Genomic DNA, 16,968 nt, shown 5'->3' with positions numbered 1-16,968 from the left:
CCCATGGAAAATTGTACCTGTCATGACATATTTATGATTATGTTGTATAGTTTAATGTGAAATTGTAATAACACAGAGATTGTTGTCTTCATTAAGTCAAGTTGTCATGACAAAGATCTCAAACAATGCTAACTTTGCATTAAAAGTGTCATAATTTACCGAATGAAATTCTCAAAATGACTCCCTCATGTTCATGACAGGTGTCCTGTAATAATGACAGTGTCATGTCAGTCTTATACACATTATAAGACTAATAAACTAAAGAGAAATAAAGTGTTACCTAAATAACTTCTAAGCTAATGTTTATTTACAAAAATACAATATCATATTGGTGACCAAAGCAAGAAGAAAATGTTTAAGAAACAGCCTCTTAAGATGTGTTAACTCATATAACCAATAAGGCAGATGGTGGGACAACGTCCTGTCAATCACTTGTCCTTTTTGAATGTCGTTATTTCGCATTAGACATGACACACATTTTAGTTGACTGGAATGTCTTAATGAAGAATCACTTTAGGCCTAAGAAAATGATGAATTAAAACTAAAATTTTGAAAAATAACCATTATGCGTTGCCATATAATTTTGTATCAAAGCCAAAGACTGGCCGAAGAGCAGCATGCAGCTCCTGTTGCCTACGCCGTCCTAGACCTTCTGTTATTTTTCTGTGCCACATATGCTCAACCATCAGTGGCGCCAGCAGCCGTAATCCTGCACAAACATTTTTTTGAATGATGATAATAATAATAATAATAATAATAAATTTTATTTATAATGCCCTTTACATTTCAAAAAGAAATCTCAAAGTGCTACAATTAATAGGGAGTTTAAAAACAGTTTCCATACAGTTGATCATACAGTTGAGAGTTATGGATTAGCAAAGCCAGTCAATCATCTCCCATCACTCTGCCAATCACAGGAATGTATGGCACATGCACGGTCAGTGTGCATGCTGGTTTTTGGTGGAGCAGACGTTCGGGCCGGTCAGTAACATAATCTCTATTGTTGTAGTTACTGGAGGGTTGTTGAGTGAGAGTGCTGTTATCTGCGAGACATTGCAGCACATCTGTAGCACTGTTTTGAGTGCTTTAATAAACTGGAACAGTACAATGAGCATGTGCAGGCTGTATGTAACAGAATTGGTGCTACAGTATGTGGCAGCGGTCAGTGATGAAAATGATAATTGTGAGGTGTTGTTGTGTGTGTCCATAGCGGACTTTGTCCTGCTGATGTGTGCAGCCCAGCAGTGGAAGGTGTTTGAGTGTGAGCACACAGAGGACTGGATGGTGGCTGCAGGCGAGAACACAGACCACCCTGAACCAATGGAAGGCCGGCTGTTTAACCCCGCACCCAACTTCATCAACTGCAGGTAAATACAGCACGTGTCTGTCTGATATATCAGTCATCTACAGTTGAACCTGCTGTTTGTCCGCTGTGATCCTGTCATCATTTCACTTCATATCACTTCAGAGAGACATCATTTGACTGTAGTCAGTGTTAAGGAAGGGAACATTTCTGATGTTGATGTTCTGACATTTTCATATCTGCCGCTGTTTGTCTTTTAGATTATAAACAAACCTTTCTTTATGAAGCATATAAAGTTCTCTTTAATTAAGCTGTTAAAACGTTGTGGCCAAGATATTTATTAAGAAGAATCTTTTACAGTAAAAAAAAATAACTTTTAAACATGCATAGTGTGAAATGGTAAATTAGGATTAAAACAATAAGATTAAAATATTTGTATTTTCTATTAGCTCAGATCAGATGTTAATATTGGCCAGGTTGATGTGTAGTTGGGATTAGTGATTTCATAGTTTAGCTGTTGGTTCAATTACTATTAATAGAAACTCATGAAGAGTAGCAAATGCAAAATGCAAATTTGAATCTTAAAGAAACGGAAGTTGGACTTGCGCTAATGTGAACAAAAATCTTCGTCTCTGGTTCAGTATTGAGAGAGAACGCTATAACCCACAGCTGCAAACCGGGCTACAGTGTAATAATATTGGGCAAATACGGATCGTCTATTTCCGTCCATTAAAAGTGCTGTTTTTGCCACTGACAGACTTAGATTGTTATTATAAGTGTCTGACAACATTATGCAAAAAGATCCCTACAGAGACAGACCTTTTTGTCAAACAGTAACATCCTTTTTGTTTAACATGACACAACTCCAAAGTTGCTATCGCCAATCTCACCAGACTCCAGCTAAATAAACAAAACTTTTAACGTGTAAAGAGCCAGCATATGTCCACATGTAAATGGGTGAATTAAGAGTTTAGTTCAACCAAACCAGAGTGGTGATTATTGGAAGGTTGGAAAGACAAACTTTTGAAAAACAATAATAAAATTACTGTTTATTTAAATGGATTCTGATGGGTTAGGCAATAGAGATTTCAGGACAGTTTCATGTGAAACAAAAATGATCTTACTCTTTAAAAAAAAGGTCTATCCCTGTAGGAATCCTATCCATAATATAATCTGAGCCTGTCAATGTTAAAACAGAACTTTTAGTCGACATAAATTGAAGGTGTGCAATTGCCCATTACAGTTTTCCCCAATTGTTTACTCACCAAAATTGGAATTTGACACGCAATCACCAAAACCTGAAACTTATGTACCAAATCCCTAAACCAAGTCTGCAAAATTCAATTCCTGCATAACACTCAGTGTCCAATTCTGTAAGACTGCAAACAGTTGTCTAGATTAGGCACAACATTTAAAATTAAAATCTCTGTAGACCATTTGGAAAGCATCACCAATCATAATGCCAAGCTCTATAGACCAATTGACAACACCCAATCCAAACAGGTGTAAACAGTAGTTGCTCAATTGTGCACAATCGGAGCTTTAGCACTCTACGGCCTCAGATAAATGTGGTGATCCGTCATGCCAGAAGATTCTGTTTAGCCAGGGAGAACATCACTTGTAATGTGGATGAGGTGCTGTGGCCAGACCAAAATAGGAGGCGGGCTGCAGCTTGATTTCTTCTGTCTGACATTTTGCATATTTTTTTGTCTTTTTGTGTTTAGAGTTTGGAAAGTATTAGCCACTTTCATTCGTAATTTTTGGACAGTAAAACCTTACTGCATGTTTTCCTGGTTTTCTCCTCTTGGATAAGGAAAGTGGTACATCCAAAACATAAGTGTTCAAAAATACTGCATTTTGCAAATAAATGGCAATGTTTTTGTTACTGTATTCCATTTGTGTGTTTGTTGATTCATATTTGAGGAGGTATACATTAATGTGACAATCTTTTATAACCGGCTACAACGTAACACTGAGAATTTCAAAAGGCATAAACCCACTGATGGGAGATTCATGGTGGTCTTTGTGTTGAGCAGACAGATCTATTCACATGGCGTGTGTGTCATTTTGAACAAAAACATTTTGGAAAGAGATTTAACAGTAGGGACTTGTAGAGTTTACCATTTTGTGTTAGAGGTTTTATGTTTTGCGTTTACACTTTTGGGAAAATAAGCCAAGAATTGTTACGCTATCTTTGCCATGCATAGGTTTTTGATCAAATTTGTAATGTTTGGACATGAAATATTTCTTTTCCTCCTCCAGGAGTTACCTGGACATGGCTAAAATCTTGGTGTTTCGTCACCTCTTCTGGTTTGTGCTGTCAGTGGTCTTCATCACCGGGGCAACCAGGATCTCTGTGTTTGGATTGGGCTACCTGCTCGCCTGCTTCTTTTTTCTGCTGTTTGGGACCAAGCTATTGGTCAAATCATCCAGGACCTGCCTTGCCCTGTGGGACTGTCTCATTATCTACAACGTGGCAGTCATTATATCTAAAAATATGTTATCAGTAAGTATAAAGCTCATCATTGAGTGCTAGTTTGCAGCTTTTGTGGGCGGGGGGGCTTGGTTCCTCTGACTTATTGTCCTAGTAATTTATTAAATAAGTTACTGGATGGTGATTACATTTTGAACCTGATTTTGCTGTAATAATGGAAGCACAACGTGGGACGACAAAATATAATATGCATAATAAGAACTGGATCAGAGTGTCAGAACAGGGTAGAAGCGGCCGAAATGGGTTTCCTCAGGAGGGTGGCTGGCGTCTCCCTTAGAGATAGGGTGAGAAGCTCAGTCATCCGAGAGGAGCTCGGAGTAGAGCCGCTGCTCCTTCGCGTTGAAAGGAGCCAGTTCAGGGGGTTCAGGCATCTAGTAAGGATGCCTCCTGGGCGCCTCCCTAGGGAGGTGTTCCAGGCACGTCCAGCTGGGAGGAGGCTTCGGGGAAGACCCAGGACTAGGTGGAGAGATTATATCTCCAACCTAGCCTGGGAACGCCTCAGGATCCCCAGTCGTAGCTGGTTAATGTGGCTCAGGAAATGGAAGTTTTGGGAGTATATATATATATATGTATACACATAAACATACTGTATATGAAGATGTTACCAGATAGTAAAACATGTATCAGTGCGGTGTACGTGTCATAGCGATGAGCTGGAGAGCTCAGGAGTTCAGCAGTCTAATGGTTTGTAACTATGACGGTTCGAGGAACCTGAAGCTGCTGACTTTCTCCATCCTAGTCCTGTTGATGGAGATGGGGGCTTGTCTTTCTCTCTGTTGCTTCCTGTAGTCCACAATCAGCTCCCCTGTTTTGCTGACGTTGAGATGTAGGTTGTTGTCTTGACAGTGACTAATTTTTGAAGGTCTCGGTATCATCTCGGAATCGCCCGCATTTTCCCTCTGTCTTGTCTCAGATAGACGAATTGCAGGGATTTTGCTAAATTGCCTGGGCATTTTGTGATTCAGGCATATGTGGTAAAACTTGACTCACATCTAATTTGAAATTTGTTACCGTAAACCTCCCTCTCCTTGCCCCCTTTACACACACTCCCAAGACAGTGAATGCTGAGACAGAAGAAGAAGCTCTGGCTGTCTAACACAAATATGGTCTTGGTCTTGACTTGGTCTTGACCTGCCCTGGTCTTGTCTTGGCTCTGACCACCTCTCTGTAGAGGTCAGCCTTATCTGTGTCGTTGTCGGAATAATCGGAAAAATAAGTTCCTGACCGTGAAAGTTCACAATGCATCCACATTGAGAAACAGGGCTTAGGTGGAGGACTGCGCTCTCCGAGTGCCATTCTAGTTTATAATTTACAAAAGAATTGCTCACATTAAACAAATTGAAAAGTATTGTAGTACAATTACCACTGTTGATAATAACACTATTCTATTCTATTATCTATGGATAATGGAATGCCATTGTTATGAAGTTTGAAAAACAATCTAGACAGATGCATGCAAGTGAAAAAAACACTGAATTGTGTATTTCTTTGTGCGTGTGTGTGTGTGTGTGTTCCAGATCCTGGCATGTGTGTTTGTGTTTGAGATGCAGAAGGGCTTCTGTTGGGTGATTCAACTCTTCAGCCTGGTTTGCACGGTAAAAGGATACTATGACCGTAAGTGCTTTAATAATATTAATAATATGAATATGAATACACCACCAACAATGACCGTGTATACATTAGGTATTTATAGTATCTATAGCTATAGAGTTAAACAAAGGTGATTTCAATCAGATTTTCAATGTAAGATGGATTTTCTATCTATATATATGACGCATAGCTATAATGCTATGTGCTTATAGTCCTTGAAGTAACAAAATTGCACTCACATGCTGTTTATCAGAAAGCCACACCTGACAGAAGCAGTTACAGATTGTTATGTTCTGCAGAATGCCTTTTTTATTTTAGTATTAGGTATCATAGTATGTTGGGGGTTTTTCTGACAGCGAAAGCAGTGAGTGACAAGACCTGCAGCCTGCCGGTAGAAGAGGCCGGGATCATATGGGACAGTATCTGTTTTCTCTGCCTGTTGCTGCAGAGGAGGGTCTTCCTCAGTTACTACTTCGTGCATGTGACGGCAGAGCTGCAGGCTTCTGCCAAACAGGCCTCGAGGTAAGACACAAAAAACTGATTCACTGACTGTGAATGTGGAAGCTTATGCAGTGGTTCCAATGCTAGGGGCAACCAGATTATTAAAGGAAAAATATACGAATTACCAATGGAGTAGTGAGACTCAAGTACCACTTGGCTAACAAATGTAATGACAGCTGTTTCTTCCCTCCAGGGGTTTTGAGCTCTTTAGAGCCAGTATCGTGAAGAACATTAAGTTCTACCAACAAGCCGAGAAGAAGTCTCTGTCACAACTCAAGAGATCGTAAGTATTCACCATTTAGTAAGTGCAGCTGATGAAATTTGCTTTTGGGAGCTGGATGATGAAATTCTTAAAAATTGAGTATTGTGCCTTAAGTTGCCTACAACACAGGCTGATAGCAGGTGAAGACACTAGGGTTGCCTTTCAACCTCAGGAACTTTCGCCCTGAACTAGAGTCCTTCTGAGGAACTCATTGCTCTTCAACCGGAGGGACCAGGGTCTAAATTAAGTTCTGGGCATATTTTTCCGGGACATTTTACCAAAAAGTCCCTGATTTGGGGGTAGTACTTTCTGAAAGGAAAGAAACCTTCGGGTGGGGTTTCAATTTCACTCAGTTTTATTTTATTTATAGTATCAAATCATAACTAGAACTGCAAGCCGTTATAACGGGGTCCAAGCCTGCTTGCGGCAGCATCACAAGTTTCATGTCGATGGCAATTTCTATGGCTGAGATATCGCAATTGCAAATTACCCATTTAAATGCATTGAGTTATTGGCCAAAACAAATTATTAGCTCTTAAAGTTAAGGGGCTTATAAATTAATAAAAAATAATGTGTAATCTGGCTCAATTTGGTACACACATCTTTTACAGCATCAAAGTCATTAAAATGCCCGGTCCACTTTTTTAACTAAAAAATCTGTATAATAAACAATTACACAAGCATAATGTATATGTGGCTCATTGCTCAGGGCACACCTGGCTAATAAAAAAAGAAAAAAACGCTTGCCCTAACCAAATTACTTACATTTGTGTATTGGAGGTGACACCTGACCAAAATATACCATGGTAGGCACCAGGTAGATATAGATAGAATACATTGCTTTACATTAGCCCACAGCAAATATTTCTTAAGTTAATGAATTTAATTATTGTGTCGCCTGCCCTCTCTCAGGATGCAGAGAATTCGCTCCAAGCAGCAGAAGTACAGAGGTGGACACAAAACAAGTGACGATTCTCACGTGAGCGAGATTGCTGGTAGGACTCACTAGTTTACTCGTTGACTGTGAAAATATTCTGCAAGCAGTTAGAAAAGTAGTTTAGACTAGTTTTAAACTAGTTTTCTTTCTCATCTCTGCTGAGGGTTGCCCACACGCAGTAACAACGACAAGAACTCTATCACACTTGTATTTTTATTGTCACACCACACGTTTTGGTTTGTCAAATCGAGCACATGAGCATTACCGGGGCGGACTTGACACGAGATGGCAGAGAGGCAGCGCAGGAAGAAAAGCGGGTCCATGGAGATGTTCACCAATGCCACAGTGGCCGATGGGCATACGATTTTCAGAAGGGCACCAAGTACAAACAGAGGGGAGCAACAACGGCCAGGGTTGCAACCCTGATATATATACTATATAATTGTTTATTTTAAAGCCTGTTGCAACTTTGTTATTTAAAGGTGCTATATAACTATCATAAATATCTTATAGGCAATATAACATGAACTCTACAGGGCACATTCATGTTTCCATAAAGATAAACCATTTAATTTTATGATCCAATGGCCTTCACATTAGCACCACTCTCGGGTTATATTTACATATTTATGTATTAGGTGTGTTCAATATTTTCAAAACTTTCAGTCCTATGGCTTCACTTACTTTTCTCCAAGCCTTCTTATTTTTTGTTCTGTACTCTGTAAAGTGCTGACATTAATTCGTAGAGCTCTGGGTGCCCATAGACAACGACAATTAGTTTGGTAATTAGACAGTTAGTTCTTCATTTCTCTGCAACAACAGGAGAATTTTAACATTGATATGCTTTTGTGACCCAGCGTCAAACAAATCTTTCACCCAAGTTGAAACATTTCAACACACACATATTTGCGCAAATTTACGTCTATTGCGTAATTGACTTTGCATGTATTTGTTGCACGCAGAAAATGCGCTTTGCCTTTTTTTGATCAGTAAATAATTAAGTAGCACTTACTCTATCTAATCTAAACCCTTATCTTGTTTCCCTCCAGACAACCAGACAGACAAGAAAAGTTCCAAAAAGAAAAAGTGGCACCAGCCGTGGATGGACCATGCTACAGGTATGACAAACACTCCGTTTTGTCTTGAATTACAGCAAGGACAAGTAGTTCTTCTTTTCTAACTTTTGATCATCTTCATATAGTGATAGAGATGACATTGTTATACGTTTCTTCTACTCACAGTGCTGCATTCCGGAGAGTACTACCTGTTTGAATCAGATACTGAGGATGAAGAGGAGTCTGAAGAACAGAAGCCTCAGAAGCAGACCGCCTCTCAGGTCAGACACACAACTGACTCACAAAATGTATTCACTTACTGGATATAATATATCCATGTAGCATTTCAATGGGAGTCAGTTTTATATTGACGTGTTTGTCATAATGCATGCCAATGTGCAGTTTACTACCAGCTGTATTGTAGAGTGTGTGGACAAACACAGCAGTGGACCTACAACATGAGCAGAGACAGTCCATTATCAGATTGCTACAGTAGACAGTTGTAAAGCCATATTGAGTCACATGTTAACAAAATCTGTTTGTTAAACAATTAACTGATGTTGTATATGGCTTACAGTTTAAGTGTTTATAAAAAAAAATTGAAATGTTAAACACTGCAATGGTGAACATGCTTTGTTGAAACTCTAATTTTCATATGTTTATTGTGTTGTTTCTTCCCCCTCAGTTGGCTTACCAGGCGTGGGTGAGCAGTGTGAAAACAGCTTTGAGAGAACGTCAGAGACACCAGAAACAGTTGAAGAGGATTGAGAGAAAAGAGAAAGAGGGAGAAGGAGGAGTGGATTCACAGGAGGCTTATTCTGTAACAGGTTAGATATTCTTACATCACTCCCTTTTATGTCTGTTTTGTGTCTGTATGTTTTATTCAATTTCAATTCAATTCAATTCAATTTTATTTATAGTATCAATTCATAACAAGAGCTTATCTCAAGACACTTACAGATAGACCAAACTCCAGAATTTACAGGACCAACAGTTCTAGTGGTTTCCTCCAGAGCAAGCAACAGTGCGACAGTGGCGAGGAAAAACTCTTTAGGCAGAAAACCTCGGTCAGACCCAGGCTCTTGGTAGGCGGTGTCTGACGGGCCGGTTGGGGTTAGAATGAAGAGTGGCAATAACAAAAGAAAAAATTAGTAGTTTGTAGCAGTTCTTTGTAGTAGTTCATGGCATAGCAGGACGTGTTCGGCATTACAAGGCACAGCAGGACGTAGCAGACGTAGCAGGACGTAGCAGGACGTAGCAGGACAGAGCAGGACGTAGCTGGGCACCGCAGTGTAGCAGTTGAACATGGCATCACAGAACGTGTAGCGGGACCATGGCGATAGCTGCTACCCTGATTTCGGAGCCTCTCTGATCCAAGGGAACATGCTGGGGAAAAAAGAACATAAGGACTCTGGGGAATGACTCCCCAGAGCTAGGTTAGTAACAAGCATTTCTGGGACATGGATGCACATAAATGGAAAGATGGAAAGATAGAAGAGAGAGGAGATCAGTGTATCAAAATAAGTCCCCAGCTGTCTAAAACTATTACAACAAAACCAAGAGAGACGAGGTAAAGAGAGCTCCAGCCCAGCCGGGCCAGAACTCTCCCCAACCGGATCGGGCTGTATGCCAAGTCTCCCTTTAGTTCTATTATATTCTTGATTATATGATAGATAAATCTGAAAACTATGTGACTAACTACTACTCCCTAACAATATTCGATTCTATGCCCTAAATAGTGTATCAAAAAAGTCAAGCTGTCTAAAACTATACAACAAAACCAAGAGAGCGAGGTAAAGAGAGCTCCAGCCCGACGGGCCAGAACTCTCCCCAACCGGCCGGCTGGATGCCAGTCTCCCTTTAGTTCTATTATATTCTTGATTATATGATAGATAAATCTGAAAACTATGTGAACTACTACTCCCTAAAAATATTCGATTCTATGCCCTAACTAGTGTATCAACTAAGTCCAAGCTGTCTAAAACTATTATTACAACAAAACCAAGAGAGACGAGGTAAAGAGAGTCAGCCCGGCCGGGCCGGAACTCCCCCAACGGACGGGCTGTATGCCAAGTCTCCCTTTAGTTCTATTATATGATAGATAAATCTGAAAACTATGTGACTAACTACTACTCCCTAACAATATTCGATTCTATGCCCTAACTATAAGCTTTATCAAAAAGGAAAGTCTTAAGCCTACTCTTAAATGTGGAGACATTTATGTCTGTATGTTTTATGTCTGTATGTTTTATGTCTGTATGTTTTATGTGCCAGCAACAGCCGTGGCCAGAGGCAGTATGTTTTTCGTTTGTCTGCCGGTTCTTCCAGCCATCAGTCCATCTTCAGTTTTGTAAACGAAATATCTCAGGAACGCCTCTCTTCACACAAATGTCTCATAGGATAAAATAACGAAGTGCTGACTATTTATACCCTAAAGGTAACTTCACTGTGACATCTGAATGTTCTGCCAAAATGCTTTTCTAGCAATATTCAAATTGATATTGCCTCTTTTTCTTTGATCACAAAGATTTTAGCTATTGTCTTATGTTCCACAAATTATTTCACTTTTAAGAGACTGGTAGTGGTCCCCTAAAATTTCTGAGGTAAATGGTCACTAAGGACTTTCTAGCAACGCATAAGGTAATACTTGAGCAGCTCAGGGAAAACACTTTTAGATAAAGGGCGTTTTCCCTAACAACATCCTAAGGAAATCTGTATGGTGATTTTTTGAAACACGTTTTTTTTTTCGAAATTTAAATTTAAATTTAATTTAAGGGCAATCTTAGCGTAAGTCATGGGTGTCAAACTAATTTTAGTTCATGGGCCACATACAGCCCAATTGTATTTTAAGTGGGTCGAACCAGTTAAAACCATTGTATAATAACTGATTAATAACAACTCTCTCTATCCTTCAGCGTAGAGGGGTATAAGTACATTATAAACAATCTATTTACAGTACAGATGATGAACAGCCTGAGCTATCTTAAGAAAAAGAAGTTGAAATCAACAATATATCAGAGTTTTTAACTATATTCTGGCAACTTACAGGTATGAATGGGTAACTGTGAATGTGATCAAGGCATTCCTGCAAAAGAGAGGCTTCCTTTCAGTGAACCTAAAAAAAATTTAAAAAAAGAGGATGGAAGAGGAAAGTATGAGAGTGAAATAGTGAAAGGAAATATGTTTTAGAAGGATGAGACATCCTTTCATCTTAAGTGTCACTTCCCTGTGAATTGGTCAGCTATATGGGCGGAGTTAGGGCTTTCAGCTGTACAGCTTCAGAAAGACTGCTCTTGTGTATCCTCGTTCATAGCTCCTCGAAGATCCCTCCTCGATGCTCGCTCCTCATTCCTCGGGGCAGGAATAAGAGCTTTGAGACGGCCTTTAGGAAGGAAGGCCTGAACATCTTCCGGTTTAGCCGAGGACCGAAGAGCTGTTAATTAGAGGATGTGAGATTCAGCCTAGGAATCTCTGTTCCAGAACCAGCAGGCACAGATGCATCGTCTTCCTCTCAGCTTCCACCTCGCTGAACTCTGCATTACAGTTTTTTGCACTTCTAGTTAGGTGCTACAGCAACTGCATTTTGTTGTCTCACTAGGGGGATTACAAAGTTAAATCTAATCCAAATGCGTATATACCGCTTAGTAATCATAAAGACTAACAAAAACATTACAAAAAGAGAAGACAAAAGGCTTGCTTTGCCCCTTACATGAACCACAAGCAGAGATGGGAAGTAACGAACTACAAATACTTCGTTCCTGTACTCAAGTAGATTTTTCAGATATTTTTACTTTACTATTTATGTTTTTGGCAACTTTTTACTTTTACTCCTTACATTTTAACACGAATATTGGTACTTTCTACTCCTTACATTTTACAAAATTGGCTCGTTACTTTAGTTTTGTACATAAGGTCGTCTATCAGGTGTGATTGTGAGCGCATGTTGGAGAATAACACGGACACGCACCTCACACCGCGAGCGGGCGTGCACGGCACATGGAGAAAAAAGTGAGAGAAAAGAAAAACGAGACGAGTTGTCCAGAGGATAACCAGTTGAGATCATGTGTGTCTTTGAGAACTGTAAGTCATAAAACTTATGTTGTCACTTCATTTAAGCCTGTTGTTGTACTGGTCTATAGTACCGGCAAATTTAAAAGTTAGCCTGCTTTTGTTCATCACCTGTTAGTTACCTAGGTTACACCTTTTTCTGTTGATTCGATATAATGGCGATTGTTGAACGTCCTTGCTCATAAGATTGTGTAATTAATAGTGGGTTTATTTTTATTATTTACTAGCACACATAATTCCTATGCATTGTATATGGTAGCCTTTGCAATGTTATATATTTCTTTTATTACCACACACACAGCCATTGCAGAGCTACCCCCCCCCCCCCCCCCATGTTTATACTGATGCTTGACTGTAATGAAGCATCAACAAAGAGAAGTTGTCTCCGTTGGTGTTTTAACAGACACACCTGGGGCCAAGTTGGAAACCAGAATCAGCTTTAAATCCAGTCCTAATCTAGTCCTCACTAAATTTCAAAGAATTTCACTGAAGTTAGTTATTATTTTTGCGTCATCAATACCAAATTGAATCTAATTGGATGGGAACATACACAGACTTCTCACAAAATAACACTTGAATTCATATCTTGCTACTCGGTCAGAATCTTACTAACCTGGAGTCCCAGTCTCTGTCACAATAAATAAGATATATGTTTTAGGCCTGTTGGCAGACAACCATTTAAAATGTAGCCAATGGCATAAAGAGCCTTTATTCCATGTCCACTGTAGTTTCTCAGCGTGCTCTCTAGTAACATCTGTCTGGTCCAGGTAGCTTTGTCGTTCGCAAGGCTACTTTTACTTTTATACTTTAAGTAAATTTCCAAGCATCTACTTTGTTACTTTTACTTGAGTAAAGAAGGTAAATCAGTACTTCTACTTTTACCAGAGTATTTTTTTACACAATTATCTGTATTTCTACTTGAGTACGGGAAGTGAGTACTTTTGCCATCTCTGACCACAAGCCCTCTTTCAAAATATATATTTTACTCTAATTGCTGAATAATTTGTAAAGTGTACGTTTTATATTAATATGTGCAGGTTGTGGTGACAATGATGTGTTTGAGGAGCCTGGGCTTCAAGAAGAGGAGCCAGAAGAACAGGAGTCTGGTTAGTTAACATTTTTTTAGCTTTCACCATGACAACATGCTGTTGTTGTTGTTTCCATTTTACAGTGTGTGGTGAATGAATGGCTTTCTATGCGTAACTAACAGGCACTTTCAGCGTTTTGGTTGTGTGTTCAGAAAGCAATTAGTCTTAACGCTGCCTTCACATGATCTGCGGTAAAACGGCTCTGCGCTGCCTGTTCCATGATTACTTTTGGGGGGAGCGGTGGAGACAACTCGGAGGAGGCCCTACCCTTGATGTGAAACACTGCTTTGAAATTGTGGCAGAGCGCTGCGCTCAATTTTTAAATTATTTCAACTGGCAGAAGCATTAAAGGGTAACTTCGTTTTTTTTCAAGCTGGACCCTATTTTACCATACATTGGTGTACAAGTAACTAATGTGAAAAATAATCTTTAAAATTGGTTCAGTATTGAACGCTGTAACCGGCAGCCGTGCCCCAAGCTGCAATGTAATCATATAGGGCAAATGTGCGTCATCCTCTAAAGGAGCTGTATTTACCATTAACATGCATTGAATAGTGAAAAGAGAAACCAAGACAGTTTTTTATGGTTTCATTTTGTTTCTGTCTGAATTGTGTTTTTTATTATTATTAAATTACCGTTTGGAGGGTTTGGCTATAGTGGTTTTGGTTTTTGGTTTCTGGTTAAATAAAAAATCTTACTCTTTAACAGAAAGCTCGACCTCTGTAGCGATCCTTTCCATAATGTTGTCAGACACCATGTCTGTGGCAAAAAATAACGCTTTTAGTGAACGAAGTTGAAATTGTCCATTAACGTTACATTGCAGCGTGTTTCACTGCTGCCGACTTCAGCGGTCTTGCTTAATACTGGCTGAATTTTAAAGATTGTTGTTCCCATTGGTCACTTAGACACAAATACATAGGAAAATATGTTCCAGGTTGATGAAGTTATAATTAATATAGTATAGCAAAAGTGCACAGAGTAGATGAAGGTTTCTTAGAACCTGCTAAATTGTACATTTAGCAGGTTCTAAGAAACCTTCGTCAGTCAGTTTGCTTCCTATACTGAATCACCTGTCCTTCTCTCCTCCTTTTTTCCGATCTCTCTGTCTGTGTGCTGCAGGTCACGGGGAGATGGTTCAGAGGATCTTGGATATCCTGCGCTTCTTATTGGCCATAGTTCTGGCCATGGTGGATGGACTGACTCATTGGCTCAACCTCCTGACTAAACAGTACAGAGAGACATCTACTGTTCTGTGCAATGAACGTTACTTTATCATACACAAGATACAGCAGGTAAACACAACACATATATGTTAATTGAGCAAACATGATTCTTTGGAATTGAACATTCAGCACAGACAGACAAGAACAATTACTAACTTTGGTCTGTCTCCCTCTGATTGGCAGCATCTTACAACAGCAGACTCCACAGATGACCAGGTGTCTCAGGACAGTGAGAGTCACACACTGGAGACTTGTTTGGATGAAACAGATGTAGACTCCACCAGATACAGGTTAGTGTGGAAACAAGTGTGTGTCGCATAGGGCTTGTGTGCTGTGATACTTTTTAGGCACCGACCCAAACAGCCTCTATTGCATCACGTCAAAAAAAGATCCCTTGTCATTTAATACCAAATTTCAATACCTAAGGAGTAAATCTCATCTCATCTCATGTCAGTGAGCCAAAAAGCGTACAGTATGCTTGTACCAAGATCTATCTACAATGCTGGTGATTGGCTGTCTACACATTTTAGAGGCAGGCAGAAAAATCTCCACATTACGCAAAAACACAGGGCTCAGGGAGTTTTTAGTGTCACATAGGTGTAAAGTAGCTGAAACAAATAATGAAAATTTGATTATAATGTGTAATGTTGTAATTTCTTCATGTTAAATGGCTAAAAGTAACTTTCTTTTTTTTTTTTCCAAAAGCGATTGATGTTTTACCACACCTACTGTTAAAAAATCTTTACCCACTGTATTACTGAGTTAGCTTTACCAGGAGGTCATATAGTTACGATGAATGTTTTGCTCAAACAGAAAATCATTCACTTACAATAACAAAATACGTTACCAGTGCATCGTTACATTTCAGGTGTTGCATACATTAACTTAGTCTACTTTGGATGTATCTTAAGCAGCTGTTACATAGGGGGCAGTCAGGCGGGCTTTCAATCCTCAGTTTTTCAGTTTTTATATTCATAAAATTATAAGAAATTCAGAAGATATTCAGAAGATTCATAATTTTATCTGTATGTGTTTGAATCACTCCTTAAGCTGCCTTGAGGTGGATAGCAGGGGTGTGACAGGCCGGTCTACCCCCAGGCCAAGGCTCAACAGCACTGGGAACCTCTTGAGTCCAGAACCCCCATCCAGCAGCACGGATCAGGTGCCAGTGCCATCTAAACAACAACACAGACATTCAAGAACGGCCAGCGAGCTGCTGGGAGACAGGTAGAACCCTTGGCTCTTTCTGGGAATATTGAAAAGACTTAAAAAGAACGTGTTTACAGCATTAACTATTTAACTGGGAGGTTTTGGAACCAATTGGCAGGGATTGCTATGGACGAAGTACACACGGTGATACACTGGTAAGAGAAAATGAGGTTTAACCATGTATCCAGCAAATTTAAATTTATTACTTCTATTCCAGAATGTATCTGTGTGGTAGCCAGACCTAACTCCACAGCTCTGTAAAGGTCTGGCATGTCTTAGAAGGCCAACACTGATCTACAGTAACAGTGGCTATTGGTTTCAATTGACCACCTTGGTTTCAGTGTGTTTTGTGTGTAGTAGCACTAATACCATATATATATATGTATATATTAGAGCTGGGCAGCGACTAAAATTTTTAATTGCGATTAATTGCATAATTTCCCAGATTAATCGCGATTAATCGCAAAATGAAATAATGAATTCAAAAGTAGTGTATATAGTGCAATTTTATTTTAAATGTTCTGCCATATGAACAAAAGTGCCGTAACATTTGTTCTGCAAAAACTTACCAGCATTTTGTTTATAAAGTAGCAGTTAAATAAAATATTTAGTGTACATCTCAACTTAAACATAATGTATTTATCATGTCCAGAGTTGAATTCCATCTGGTTGGAACGTGTTGCATAAGCAACTCCTTCTTATGTACACGTTCATCTGTTGTTGCTCTAACTCTGCAGCACACACAACTTTTCTGCACTTCGCAAAGACACTGTCCAACTCGCTGTTAAGCAGAGACACTGAGGGACACTGTCCAACGCGCTGTTAAGCAGAGACACTGTGACAGAATGCTGGAGACCGTGCGCAAAGCAGGAGACATGATCAAAAGGCAGAAGGCTCGCAGCAGCGATCAGATTTCGGATCTATTTGTAATATCTGTGCTAACTGCGGGGACTTTATTTGACACATTCCACTGCTGTGCAACTTCAATAAAGTGTCCCGCGCATGTTTCAGCATAATGTCTCTCCTCTGTTTTCATTACAGTCAGAGCATGTGAATGCAGCGCCCACTTTTCATCAGTATAATGCACTGTTACTCCAAGATAATTCTGGTTACCCAGTGAGTCCAGTATAGTCCCTAGTAAGAGCAACAGCGGGTGCATGTTTTGCAGTCCTCTCCTTTTTATACAACTTGTGTATTCTTGCGATGGTACGTGTTGAGGGAATCTCAGACCTGCCGTC

At 39.6% G+C, this 16,968-nt stretch overlaps 1 protein-coding gene across 3 annotated transcripts in view; it reads left to right on the top strand.

Moving 5' to 3' along the window:
• The window catches only part of piezo1 (piezo type mechanosensitive ion channel component 1 (Er blood group)), a 134,191-nt gene that overhangs the window by 79,739 nt on the left and 37,484 nt on the right, over window positions 1-16,968 (top strand). For all 3 annotated transcript variants that reach the window (XM_032527470.1, XM_032527469.1, XM_032527468.1), the window contains exons 24-36: window positions 1,211-1,367; window positions 3,566-3,809; window positions 5,315-5,411; window positions 5,744-5,909; window positions 6,082-6,171; window positions 7,063-7,145; window positions 8,137-8,205; window positions 8,329-8,423; window positions 8,828-8,969; window positions 13,248-13,316; window positions 14,418-14,590; window positions 14,705-14,811; window positions 15,572-15,748. In XM_032527470.1, coding sequence (XP_032383361.1) covers window positions 1,211-1,367; window positions 3,566-3,809; window positions 5,315-5,411; window positions 5,744-5,909; window positions 6,082-6,171; window positions 7,063-7,145; window positions 8,137-8,205; window positions 8,329-8,423; window positions 8,828-8,969; window positions 13,248-13,316; window positions 14,418-14,590; window positions 14,705-14,811; window positions 15,572-15,748 — 1,669 coding nt within the window. The remainder of the gene's footprint in view (window positions 1-1,210; window positions 1,368-3,565; window positions 3,810-5,314; window positions 5,412-5,743; window positions 5,910-6,081; window positions 6,172-7,062; window positions 7,146-8,136; window positions 8,206-8,328; window positions 8,424-8,827; window positions 8,970-13,247; window positions 13,317-14,417; window positions 14,591-14,704; window positions 14,812-15,571; window positions 15,749-16,968) is intronic.

This window comes from Etheostoma spectabile, chromosome 10 (genome assembly GCF_008692095.1).
Source record: "Etheostoma spectabile isolate EspeVRDwgs_2016 chromosome 10, UIUC_Espe_1.0, whole genome shotgun sequence".
Classification (NCBI taxonomy): domain Eukaryota; kingdom Metazoa; phylum Chordata; class Actinopteri; order Perciformes; family Percidae; genus Etheostoma; species Etheostoma spectabile.
Note: the sequence above shows the minus strand (reverse complement) of the source record. Positions and strands in the feature narration are given on the sequence as shown.